General features: G+C 39.4%; 1 protein-coding gene across 1 annotated transcript in view; it reads right to left on the bottom strand.

The window, feature by feature from the left end:
• The window catches only part of roraa (RAR-related orphan receptor A, paralog a), a 218,988-nt gene that overhangs the window by 75,163 nt on the left and 130,516 nt on the right, over window positions 1-13,309 (bottom strand). Inside the window, exon 2 of the mRNA XM_088006263.1 lies at window positions 2,026-2,055. Within this exon, the coding sequence (XP_087862389.1) occupies window positions 2,026-2,055 (30 nt within the window). The remainder of the gene's footprint in view (window positions 1-2,025; window positions 2,056-13,309) is intronic.

Here is a 13,309-nt window from a genome sequence, read left to right on the forward strand (position 1 = left end):
GGTAACTCCTGAGGATCTTTAATCATCGACATGCTCATGGAAAACAATGTTGACAGTACAACTTCAAAATATGCACTTCACAAATCTAATCTTTCTGGAAGAGCACAAAGAACAAAGCTGCGAGAAGTCCAGTTCACATTGTACTGCGAGGTCCAAGGTTGTCCATTGTGACAAAAGTTAGAGGTGCATACGTACACAAGTCGCTTAGTAACCACTTCCAATTCATACCTACGGTTTGTCTGTCAAATAAAATCCCAATAATGTAAATTCTAGTTTCTGGATGTAATTGTGAAAAAAATAAACAAATAAAATAAAAAGAAGCCAAGGGTAATGAATCCTTTTGCAAGCTGCTGCAGAAACACAAGCAAGCAAGACAGCCAAGCTCAAATTTCGAGTGTCAGCGTCATCCAGTAAATCAAGTAACCCAATGTTTTCCCTCCAAGAACAGAAATAGATCCACTAACTGGCTATAACCATGCAGGGCAGAGACATCTCCCTCATTATTACTCCACCAGCCATATAATCACCGGGCTCTTCCTTTACAACCTCAATGACCATTAACTGGCCCTTGAACTTCTTCTTCTGAGCACACAGCCCTGATGAGGCGCTACAGCCGCTTCCTGTCTGTGAGGCAGAGCAATCAACTACTTGTTAAGGGGATTTACTTTGATTTCCTCACACAGTTAAGATTTGAATATTTCTAACTGAAATGAGACGATAAAGTCCAGTTTCAGCCGAGGGCTTTTAAACTCAACACTCCTAAATCATGCTCTTTGATTTGGGTCCTTCTTTTTTCCCCATCCGCGTAGAGGTGCTTAGAGTAGAACTAATTAAGTTGGTGGGACGAGGGAACTGTGGGTTAAAATGTGTGTTCCTCTCGACATTAAAGATATTCTGACCCAAACACACATTCGCACGCAAAAAGATAAAATTATGGTAGTGCCTCCGGACAAGCAAATAGCTTAACACATGATCATCCTGTTATTTTGACGGCGCTGTCTGAGCAAGGTGGAGCTGTCTAGCTTGAAGACCATATCCTTTGCCCCGCTGTCTGATGTAACACAGAGCTGGGGTGTTTTACGCTCACAGTCTAAAACACTCCGACCGCTCTTACAAAAAGCCCCTCTGGCTCCCCCCTCTCCACAAGTTTCATCAGAGTGATCAGAGCAAAAGAATAGCCTTCAGGGCTGGTTTCTTCCTTTCACACAGAGGGACACGAACGCACACATAAGCCTTTCAGCTGCATACACAGACACACTTCAGAACAGCCCCCCACTCCCTCCAAAAAAAAAAAAAGTATTTTTACATGCGTTTTCAATTGCACTTCACACATGTCAAAATACAGTGCAAATCTCCTGGAGATTATTGATTCCTGCAGGTTTGGCTGCTCATCAATTCTTAACGTGCAGAGCGAAATTGAAAAGCTGAGCTCCACAGTATTACCGTGGAGCTCGCAGAAGCCTTGCATGTTAGATTAGAGACACGTGTCAACGCCTGTCCCGATATCTTTCAATTTTTGCCGATATGATCTGCATTGAAGAACACAGAATTCTGGTAGTTAGTGCAGCCTCAGAGGTTACAAACCACCACACAACACCACATCCTTGTTGTTCAGCTGCAAGGCCTTGCAGAAAACAAAGAGATGCTTCACCACACTGTCTGCTTCAAATGTGCATGATTGTCTAGCAAGTCACAAGACTGCACAGCATTTTAATTTCCTCTCTGGGGTTATCATACTCTTTACAGTACGGAACAGGAGAGATACAAAGAGGTGAGAGCGGATTGGATGTGAGCACGGAACTGTTCTGTGTCAGGGAAAAATGACAAAATGAGGAGCTGTGAAACAAATGTGACTTTATCACCTGTCTATACGAGAAACAAAGTTTTTTCCCCCTCCATTTAATGAGTTTCGTATAAAGCTACATCCCCAACAACTCAGAACTTTACTTAAAAATTCTGAGTTGTTAGTGGATAACAACTCAGAATTGTTATCTCTAACTAAGAAATGATTGGGATCATACTTACAAGTGTGTGTCTTCTTTGTTACCGAGATACCTGTAAAGACAAAAACAACAGCACATTAAAACCGACAGCCATCAATACAAAAGGCACACCAATGTGATTTTAAATGACACCGAGTTATTTTTTTTTTACATTTTTTGGTATCATTACAACCAGAAATTTAAAACTTATTTCAATTGCATTTTATGTGAGTGATCAACACAAAGTGGAGTAAAATTGTTTGAAAAAAGAAAAAGACATATGCTTGTCAAAATGTCCCTTTGATAAGCAAAATAACCTTCATATAAAACAAAGGTGTAGAACAGTGGTCCCCGAACTACGGCCCGCGGGCTGGACCAGGCCCGCCTCCGCATTTGGTCCGCCCCACTGAACAATACCAGAGAGCATTTAGATTTTTTTCATATACCGTATTTTCCGGACTATAAGCCGCTACTTTTTTCCTAAGCTTTGAACCTTGCGGCTCATAGCCCGGTGCAGCTTATATGTGGATTTTTCTTCAACCACCAGGGGGCTCTTTAGCAGGAAGTGAATCATTGGAAGTCAAAACTGGAAATAAAAGAAGAAAGCGCCCATTAAAACGGAATTAAGTTTTAATAGGGAATCGAAATTTGAGAATGTTGTTGATCAGTTAAATAGCATTGAGGGGAAAAAGAAGATTTTTGGTTTTTTAAATAATACTGGAATCATTATGAGAACTTGAAGTATAGATATTAGGATCCAGTAGATGGCAGTAGTGCAACAATAATTGATGCAAGCTGCCGTTGAAATCTGAAGAAGAAGAAGAAGAAGAAGAAGAAAGCGCCCATTTTCATTTAGCACATGCTAGTAGCAGACGCGAAGGATCAGCATTTTTTACTGTTACAGTTACCGTTCGGAAACTGCCGTATTCAGTTCAGTTAAATCTAAACTTGGCAAATTTTTCTTTTTCAACCGTAATAAATGTGATATTCGATTGACCTGTTAGGACTCAAATTTTGGGTGTCCGCCCCTCTGCTGCTGCTGCATCGTTGTGGAAAACCTGGAGCGGCAGAGATATCTGAGGCTTATAATCCGGAAAATACGGTATTTATTTCATAAATAGTGTTATTTCCTGGATTTTTTCTGTGAAGAACCCAGAGAGGGTTATTTTATTGTGCTTTCTGGAAAACAAGAAATTTTTACATTTAGGCACTCCTGGAATCGTCACACTTTTTGGGTTACAAACTGACTCCGGCCCCCCACCAGAGAAGGGAAAAGTTATGTGGCCCTCACAGGGAAAAGTTTGGGGACCCCTGGTGTGGAAGGTGAACTTTTACGCCAGTCTATAGTCTTTTTCAGCTTATCCTATGATTTCCCTGTATTTAACTACACTCATCTCCCCATCAACTCCCATCAACTTCCTTGTTCCTTCTAAAAATAAAACAGCATGATGCTGCCACTACCGTGTTTCACATCGAGGGTGACTCACTGAGGTCTGAGTGCTGAGTTAGTGTTCTGCAAGCAGAGCAAAATGTTCTGTTTTCTGACCAAAACCCCCTTCAAGCACATGTCGACTGCGTGACTTTTCGAAGTTTGTGGCAAGCTTCTCTTCGCCTCTCTTCTATAAAGGCCTGATTTGCAGAGTGCCTGACTAATAGTTGTCCTGTTTCCAGATTATTCCACCTGAGCTGCACTTCTCTACTGCTCCTCCAGAGTTACCTCAGATGTATTTGCTGCTTCTGTTGTTAATGATACAATTTCACCCACGATCTGTCTTTTGTGTTTCCTGGTTTCACGATGCTACTCTCTAAAAAAAAAAAAAAAAAACAGTTGGAATTATATAAAGCATAAAATAATAATTGGGTGACATCTGAAAGCAATGGTGGCACTGTATTTTATTTAGTGGCACTGAAATAAAGAGGACTGAACAAAATATATGGAACACTTTCCAGACTTTAATTTTTTCAAAAAAATATTTAAGATAACACAGTATTTTCCTTCTATGTCAATTAGCCAGTGCATTTTATCAGTCTATCATGTAGTCCAAATAAATGCATGTTAGTTTTCTGTTGTAACCTGACCAAATGGAAAAATCTTCAAGTGGAACAAATATTTCTGCATGTATATTGGCTGGTTTCTCTCTTAGAGTTTTACTACATCGAAAAAAAAAAAAAAAGTCAGAAGATGGTTATGCCTCTATGTTCTGCAGGCAGAAAAGGAAATTTAAATATAAATAATAAACAACATTTGGAATACTAATGTGCCGAGTACTGATTGGGTCTAAAGAAATGAGTAATCCTGAGGGCCTAAGGGGATGTAGGCAAGTTGACCTCTGTGTCAGAAAATCCTCCAATCTAAGCAGGTTACATAGGAATTAAAAATACCTGGTTTTTTTTTCTTAAAGCCAGGTAACTTGATAGTAAATATCCGTCATTGTAACACCATGTAGAATTAAGAAATATAAACTATAAATATATATTTACAATGTCTTTGGGGGGGTCAACCCATTGAGCAGCTACTTTGGATTTCACTGTGGCTCCTCCTGTCTGAAACATCGGTCTAACGCCCCAGGAGCCTGGCACAGACAAACGCGGAGCCAGCCGAGGTCCCCCGCGGCTCCGTTGCACGCTCATGCTACGCAGGACAGAGAGCACACTAATAGATCCCACTTGTCATGCGGAAGCAATGGCTAATTTTTCTACAGCTTGCGTTTGAAACTCGGGGGACGGCAAGTTGACATGATTCAATAACTCGCAGAAGAAGAAGGAGGAAAATAAAAATAAAAAAAAATAAAAAAAACTGCCTGGCCGGAGATAACAACACTTCAAACATGTTGGAGGAGGGAACGAGTCAAAGAGCAACGAGGGGGAAAACAAATAAGCCCTTCAGTCTTTTATAGACATACACAAACCTACAAATGATATCAACTCCACTGAGCAGAAAGAAGGGGGGTGATGGTGGGGGTGGGCATTCACCTAGGGGCTGGCAGTCTGTGATGTAGCTCCAGCATTGTTCTTGTGCTCAGGGCAAACAGCTACAGCTTGGTTTAACTGTGGCTTTATGCAAGGAAAAAGTAAACTGAAATGTTCCCTTAAAACAACACTTTAGTCAAATAACATGGAAGTCGGTTTAATCTGATGTTGAATTAAAAACAAGCAGCATTGAGGTGCAGCACAACAAGACAAGGGAAAAAAAAAAAAAATCTAACGGTTTCTGTTTCGAGGTAACATTTTCTTAGACCACAGCTGGTGTGCTCAGTGGAAACTGAGTTACACAGAAATAGGCTGACTTTTCCTGGATTTTTGTCAGACCTCTTGCAAACTCAAGAAGAAAAAAACCCCCAACATCCTCAGTTTTAAAAAGAAGCATAATCTTGTTCAAATGTAAATAATGGGCGAAAGCTGCAAAACAGTGTGACGCGCTCTTTCATTGTCTAATGAGAAACCTCACAGCTGCTAGCATATCTTCGTTTTGTCGAATGTTTTCATCGTAGAGGAAATGAACAGCAGTTGTGTGAGGGCGTGTACAGTGCAAATGCTCTTGCCCATCATTAGCCACACAGACCACACTCTCACACACTGCTACCTGTCAGACGGTGATTCATTCTTCAGTTATATGCTTTCACTACAATGAAAGATGCAGGTTTGTCTGTGTAAATAAACTCATGTCCACAAAGGTATTTAATGTGGCTTATTTGCTTACTTCCTGTAAAGGAACTTTAATACAATGTTACATTTAGTGAGCCCTTAGGGTGCAACAGCAGACTATAGTATGCATGGTAACAAAAGGCTCAATAGACTACATATTTAGGAGAAAAGATGGTAGAAAATATGATGAAAAAGATGGAAACATGAACAAGTGCATAAAAGTAGTAAACACACTTAATAGCATTGTTTTTATTCAACTTTTTATTACCGTAACTCTGCTGCGAGAGTTAGTACTGTCAAAATACTGCACTTTTAAAAGTGAGCTGCTTATTAGACTCTAAATTACTAATACCAACATTGTTACACTTCTTCCATTATAGAGGAGTCTAATTGAAAATGTACACATATTGCAGGTTAATTTTGTTATATAAATATGAATTAAATGAAGTAGTCCTCTAAATACCAACTTATGTACCAGCATATAAAATATATCACGACTGACTGGGATGTGTACGTTGATACTCCTTTTGATCTCAGGATTATTTATTGCTGTTGGCTCCAGATGGCCAAAAACTGGGAAACTGGAAAACAGACTTTTGTCCATTCTGCTAATCTTACATTGATTAGAAGAAGTTTTACTGGAAAATGATAGAGCCGATTTAACTGAATGCTTTAAAATCATAACGACATGTATTTTATGCTGTTTCCATTTCATTTACTTATTTTTTAGAAATCCGGTGGTAAATTTTGGGTCAAATATCAAATATGAGGCTGTCTCTATTTTCACTTTGCGTTTTAATTGTGTAACTTTGTCTATTGTGGTTTCATGATATGTAAGAAGCTTTATCTCATATTTCTTATAGCTTCTGTGGCATTAGTGTTGTATATTCAGAAAGACATGCAGCAAAGGTCCTGAGGTCTGTGTGCACACTTTCCTTTCCATTTAAAAAAAAAAAGTTTTTGTACACTGCTTTCATACAATTTTTGTTGAAAAAAAAACATTTTAGGAATCTGTGTTAAAGTTAGAAAATAAAGAAAAATATTTATCAGCTACTCACTTTGCAAATACCACTATAGATTTTTGTGCTAGAAACCATATTAGTACTGTAGCTATTTTTTATGGTTTACTTTGCATCACTCAGTCTTTGTCTCTATTTTTTTTAAAACCTTTGAATGTAAATTAAAGACATTAAGTGTATCAGTGTGTCAAATAAAAGTATTGTTTTAGGAGAATCTCTGGCCTAGCACGGCTTTAGTCATACCCATCATCTTTTAGGTTTTAATTCAATTCAAATTCAAGTCCAAAACGACTTCATTGATCCCAAACGTAAATTAAATGTAGTTGTAGCTCATTTGATTAAAGATTTATAGAAGACGGCGAAGGCTGTGGGAAAGATTTTCTGTATCAGTATTATAACAAACTTGAAGAAGCCTTCGACTGAACTGATGTTCAAATCAATATCATTACAAACTGGTGCACGATAGGTACTGGAACATTTTAGAATGACGTCTGACACATACACAATAGAAGAGACCGATTTAAAAAAAAAAAAAAAAAAAAAACGCTGTTCAGTTTTAAAAATATAGCATGTGCCCAAATATTTTGCACACAGGTTTATAGAACCTTCTTTTCTGAGACTTTCAAAATACATCAAGCTGAAGAATACATAAAAAGCTTTTACAACAATAGTTCTTGTTGTAACTAGTGTTACAAGTAGAACCATAGTTTTACTATAGTTTTCCTAGAACTATGGTTCTAGGAGGCAGTAATGCAGTTCTGCACCAAATCTCTTGTAGCCTGTTGCCATGCAGGTTTGAAGGAGTAGGAGGGGTGGTAAGAAGGCCCGCTTCACCCTCTATGTGTCATTTAGATTTCCGTGATTGGAGGTGGCAAGGAGAGGAGGCCACAAAAGCCAATGAATGAGTCAGGCGGTGAGAAAGAAGAAGTCTGCTCTGGGCACTGACATTGGCGACGCCTGCCAACTCGTGTCTTCTCTGCTGGATGGCAGGTTCAGAGGTCATTCTGGAGGTGAAGCTCTCCTTGGCTGACAAACAAGCTGCCATAAACATGTTTATATCTTGAGGAATGCCTCTTGTAAATATGCGTTCATCCTGGGCAGTAATAGTGTAGCAAGTTAAAAGACAAACCTGCATTCAGTCTTTATGAAGTTGAAGCTGAATACTAAAACTCTACATTAACATTTCGTCACAGTGGAGGGAGGGCCAGTTGTCACTGCACGGCCTTTGATCAGTTATATTCTCTCTTGCATGTGTAAACAATTCAGCAAGTGTTCTCATGAGACATGAAGGGAGAGAAGTACTATGCAGGCAACTGGAGGTTAACCTCTACCACATCCAGCTGCAGGGGGGGCCACACATCCTGTAAACATGCCATTTAGACTGGAGGAGAGTCAGAGTGAGGTTTGGCAGCCACACTGCTGCAGCCGGCTGTGAAGCGCAATGCCATCGCAGACGCCTCAAAGTGACAGCGCTGTAATGAAGTCTGAGGCCCACGGCAGGCTGTACGTCATAATTTCAGGTTCCTTAAAGCCTGACAGGGAATGATTATCATGGATGGTTATTGTCACCCTGCCTCCCTGGTAGACGATGCGTGCTCTGGGGTTGTTGCACCGTGACATTCAAAGTTACAGTCTCCTTCATATAATGGAGCTGTCCTCTCAGCGCGCTAATGGGAGCGATCCATTTAACCTGTGCCAGAAACACACAGACGAGGAAGTTCCTAATGCGAGGCCTCTCCCGTGGGGACGTCACACTCCCCCCCTGGCTGCTCCCTTCCTGCTGCTTGATTCATTGACTGGCGCTCCTCACTTATCCTCATTCACTGTTCAGTCTGGGGAGACATGGAAGGCTTGCTTCCCGCCGCCTGCTCCACATGCCATCACTGCACGCCCACCGCACACAAGGACATAACCAGACCCAATTCAGGGAAGAACCAATGTGGTTCCAGTGAGGGACCAGCTACCCACCCACTCAAGTTACGGGTCACTTACGCAGGCCTTGGGAATGCTAACTGTACACATGCGCCACGGTTAATTGGTTAATAAGGCCTCTCAGATTAGAAATAGAAAATTCAGACAGTAACAAATGATTTTCTATCCCCGACTGAAGGTTGTTGGAAGAAATACACTGATCAGGCTTTACCTGGCAAAATACTTTTTCCTCGATTTTCTTTGAGGTCTGAGCTGCAAAATCAAATTTTCACTCATTCTAGGGTTTCTTTTTCAAAGGATTGTAAAAGCTAAAAAAAAAAAAAGCTCAAATTAATTTCAGCAGTGTATTGAACCAATTGTAGAACAAAGATGGTGGGAATTATTGGCTTTAATGCATTCTATTATAGAGCGGCACAGGTGTCCGTCTTTTAAAAGCAAGGCCCTGCTTTTTCATGTTTTACAAATTCAGTCAATTGTGGGAAGACCAGTTATTCAAACAGCCAACATTGCAGTAAATATGCTAACGTCTGCTTTATCTCTAATGGTCATGAAGAAATCTGGAAAAAAATATTTTCACCATAGCTTTGTTTTGTTGATAAATCTAGTCTTTGAATACTGTTTTCAGAAAGTTTTAGATATTTTCGTGTTTAATCACACCTAATTTAATCACATTCTCTTGCAGAATTTGGTGACACACTGAGGAGCTACTGATTTCAGGTGTGTTTTGTGCAAAAAAAATGTAAAACCAATGTCCCTTGTGGACTTACTTTATGTTTAAAGCTTATCAAACTTTACCTATGTAGGCTGGATACAGGTTAATGTGTCATCCCTTTGCTCTCTGTCCTAACTGTCCCTAATAGAGAAACTTTGGGAAATGAACAAAATCGCTAATTAAATTGTCCCAATTTCTGTGGAGTGCCACGGAGACCGTAACTAGAAATACTGGAAACTTTTATAACAAAACTATTCCCACCAGAAACACACACTGCAGAAATTCTAATTCAAAACAACCAAATGTTCATGGTCTGCTTGGCAACACAAACTGCCTATTCAGTGAGATAATCAAAACATAACTGTTTTAATCTATTGATGAGTTTAGGTATGCTGTTTATGGGCTCTCAAAGGGTCCATAATGACCATGTGAGATGTCCTGTCTTTTGTGCCTGTCCTGCATATCCTGACATATTCAAGTTATCTGTTGACAGTCTTGCTCTCTCAGGCTGTTGCACCCTAAACAAGTTGCAGGCATGTCTCAAAATGTTATAGAAAATACAATTTCCTTTAATGATGGGACTTATGGCTCTTTGAAGGGGTCAAAACCGTCAGGACCTGCTCACTTCTAAAACCCATTCAAAAAAGGAACAAAAAATAATCCGTTTTATCAATTATATAGTTTTATTTTAATTTAGAGGAACCTGGCATGTGTGGATGGAATTCACAAAAAAAAAAAAAAAAAAAAAAGAAGCTAAATTTAGATGCAAAGTAGAAGCACAGTATGGTCTTGCAGAAAATGGTTATGTACATATTTTCAAAAATATATTTTCAAAATAGGATTTTGAAAATAATAATAGTGTATAATATCAAAATATAAATATCAAGTATGCATTATTAGGATTTTAGTGCCATTTGTAATACAGAAACAAACTAAGATATAACAAATGGATGAGGAAAAAAAAATTGCGCTGAAGTTACTTTGACAGAAACAAAAATCATCATCTTCTATTTAAATATAGCAAAAAGAGGCCATGCACTAATGGTAACAACACTTAAACCTGTAGCCACTGCAGTGTGTGTGAGAAAGGAATGTTGTGAAAAACAAAGAACAACTTTAACTAACTGTGACTACTGGCATCCTATCAGAGTAAAGAGCCGCTCAAAAGAATCGGATCGTTCAGAAACGTCACATCACTAATTCCCTTTCAAATTTCATTTCATCGCTGTGTTTTACCTGAAGTTGCCGTTAAACAACGTACTGATTCTGAAAACAGCTAATTCTGTGTCTTTTCTTCTTTATATCAATATCTACACCAAACAGTATTGTTGTCAGTGCTGGTGTGGCATGTTCAGTAATCGGGAAAAGACTAGACATTTCCTTTTTCTGCTGATTTCAAACTGATTTTAGTCAACAGCCAATTTCGATATGCATATCAATTTGAGGAATATAGTACCTCTTCATTCTTCTTCTGCTTCTACTTTTTATACAGCAACTTGTTGCATATATACCAACTGCTTAAATGGAGAACTTCGAGGTTCTCTACTTATGCCTCAGTGTATCGGGCTCATGACAGAACTTGCCTGTGAAAATACTTAACCACAATTGTATTGTCACTTTCAGCATCTGTCCACTTTTGTCCCAAACAAGCATAAATGTTGCCTCAGCTCATTAGTTGGAATCTGTTCCCCCTCCTAACAATAATAATCCAGTTATATATTAAACTTTGAGAGTACCGCTTCGGCTTGCCAACGCAAACAGAAGTGTCTTCCTGCATCTTATAGTTCCAGAGAGGGCTAATCCATTTTTATGGTGCTCCATATTCAAACAATTTAACCGAGCATAAACTTTGAAACACTTTGAAACACAGGAATGCCAGAATAAGGCTTTGCATTGCTACACAGATCATCTAGAGACTTTAGATTTGAAAGATAAACCGGTGCAAGGACGCCAATGCTGTTCCATGGTACGCCTTCCAAAGGCCACCTTTTATACACAAAGTCATTTAAACAAATTCTCCATCTTGCTGTGACACACTTAGTGCCAGCTATTATGCGGCTTTACACTATGAATGCAAAAATGTAATGATTAAAAAAGCACAATGATTCTAATCAGCTGCCCCCTAATATACTAAAACACTTAATCCATGGAGAGGCCAACTCTCTGGGGATGCTCAAAGAAAAATGACTTCTTTGTCTCCAGGCGCTGTTATTTCTGGTCATTTCTAATTGGTTTTAACTAAATGCAACCACTCCGAGACTCCACAGGTTACTCTAAAGCATCGCCATGGAATTGTCTGCAAATAGAAGATATACATCCAAATTAGTTTTAGAGGACACCACAACTGTCTTTGAGAAGACGAAAGAAAGAAAGGTCATGAAAGAATACAACTAAACATGCCTTGGTGAGGGAGACGCAGGAAGGTGGAGGGTCCCAATGGAAGAGTGACATTATCAGGGTGACCTTGAAATCATAGGAGCCTCAACTGTCTTGAGGTTTTATGTCACACGCACCTCAGCCCCTTACAAATGACCCGTGGGTTCATGATCAACACCCTCCCAGACACATATCTACGTTCCTGGAGTCTCCAGGTGGGTCTATGGCGCTGCATGGCGGGCTCGTGAATTATACAATGCAGCAGAGGAATTGACGTGGCTCAGGAGGGCCAAAAAAACAGCAGGTATGGCTTGGAGGCAGAGTTAAGACTCTGACGGGATTTTAATTGTACCACAGGGAACACTGATAAATACTATTGTTATTGGTAAGAAACTGCTGCACAGGCTCACTTGGCCGAGAGCTGAGAACTGACTCTGTTGTATAATAGTCAAGATTCCAAGAGTTCCTCAATGCAACATCTAATGGCTGTTCTTAAATATGGCTTGTAATGTTTTTTTTTAATGACTTTAATGTCTGTGTGTACAAATACAAAACAAGGAAACAGGTGTGGTCACTGTGATTCTATTATGCGGGTTGGGACTAGTTGGGTTTCTGCATCTCTTTTCTGTAGTCACAGCAGGACTGATAGTTTCATAAATGTGCTTAGTGCAGGTCAAAGACAATCTCTTAAAACTCCAGAGAAAAATGAACTACAGATAAAAAAAATAAAAAAAAACAATAAATGCATGTTTCCCTAAGAGCACTCCAAACAGCAGCAACTTTAATAATACAAATCTACTAACAATGCCCATTCTTGGTGGCCTGAGGTACATAAACAGATTGAAACAAAATATTGCTAGCTACCTCCAACCCCATAGACTGCTGAAATTAAAAGTCCATGAGTCTAAAAGAAATAAAATATAAACTATAAAGGCTAAGGTGTTAGCCAATCTCATCCCTGTGGACTTAATACGCATGGGGAAATTGAGACATTCATAAAAAAGCAGTAGATTTAAAATCAATCATTATAAGGGCTACAGGTCTGTGGTTTGCCAGACTTTTAGCCTCTTTATATAACAGCAAGTGAGCAAAGTATACTTCAGGAAATCACAGCGGTCAGTGTTTTTATCTCCCTTGTTTAAGTTTTTATATTATTTCAAGAACTGTGGTGTATATTTGAGGATCAGATGAGCTTTAATACTTTGTGACAATCTTCCTTACTGGTTTATGATCACTAAAGGGGGGGACTGGACAAGAGCTTTGATGACAAACTAATATCAGCTAATAATACTTTAAAGGCTGACTCAAAAATATGCAGGAAACCTGTCATTATCATCATTCATTTGGTCTCACTTCCCATGCAGGAGACTACAGCACAGAGCACTTGTCTAATGAACAAGGGTCTATAGGGAAGGATCACTGTATGAGAGTGTGTTGGAAGTCGAGGTCCCATAACAGTGGACTCGTGGCTCAGCTGATAAGGACTTGGCTGTAATTGCTCAGAAGGGAGGGAGCTGCAGCCCCATTAGGTCTGGTCTAAGCACTTGCCAATAAGGCAAACTGCCCCTCTGAAGCCTCGCATGTAATGAAAACTTCCTCGGAGATGAATTACATGTCTGTCAGTCCACTAATTAATATCACAG

Source organism: Poecilia mexicana, unplaced genomic scaffold (genome assembly GCF_051168715.1).
Source record: "Poecilia mexicana isolate PSO_F unplaced genomic scaffold, ASM5116871v1 scaffold_6, whole genome shotgun sequence".
Taxonomy (NCBI): domain Eukaryota; kingdom Metazoa; phylum Chordata; class Actinopteri; order Cyprinodontiformes; family Poeciliidae; genus Poecilia; species Poecilia mexicana.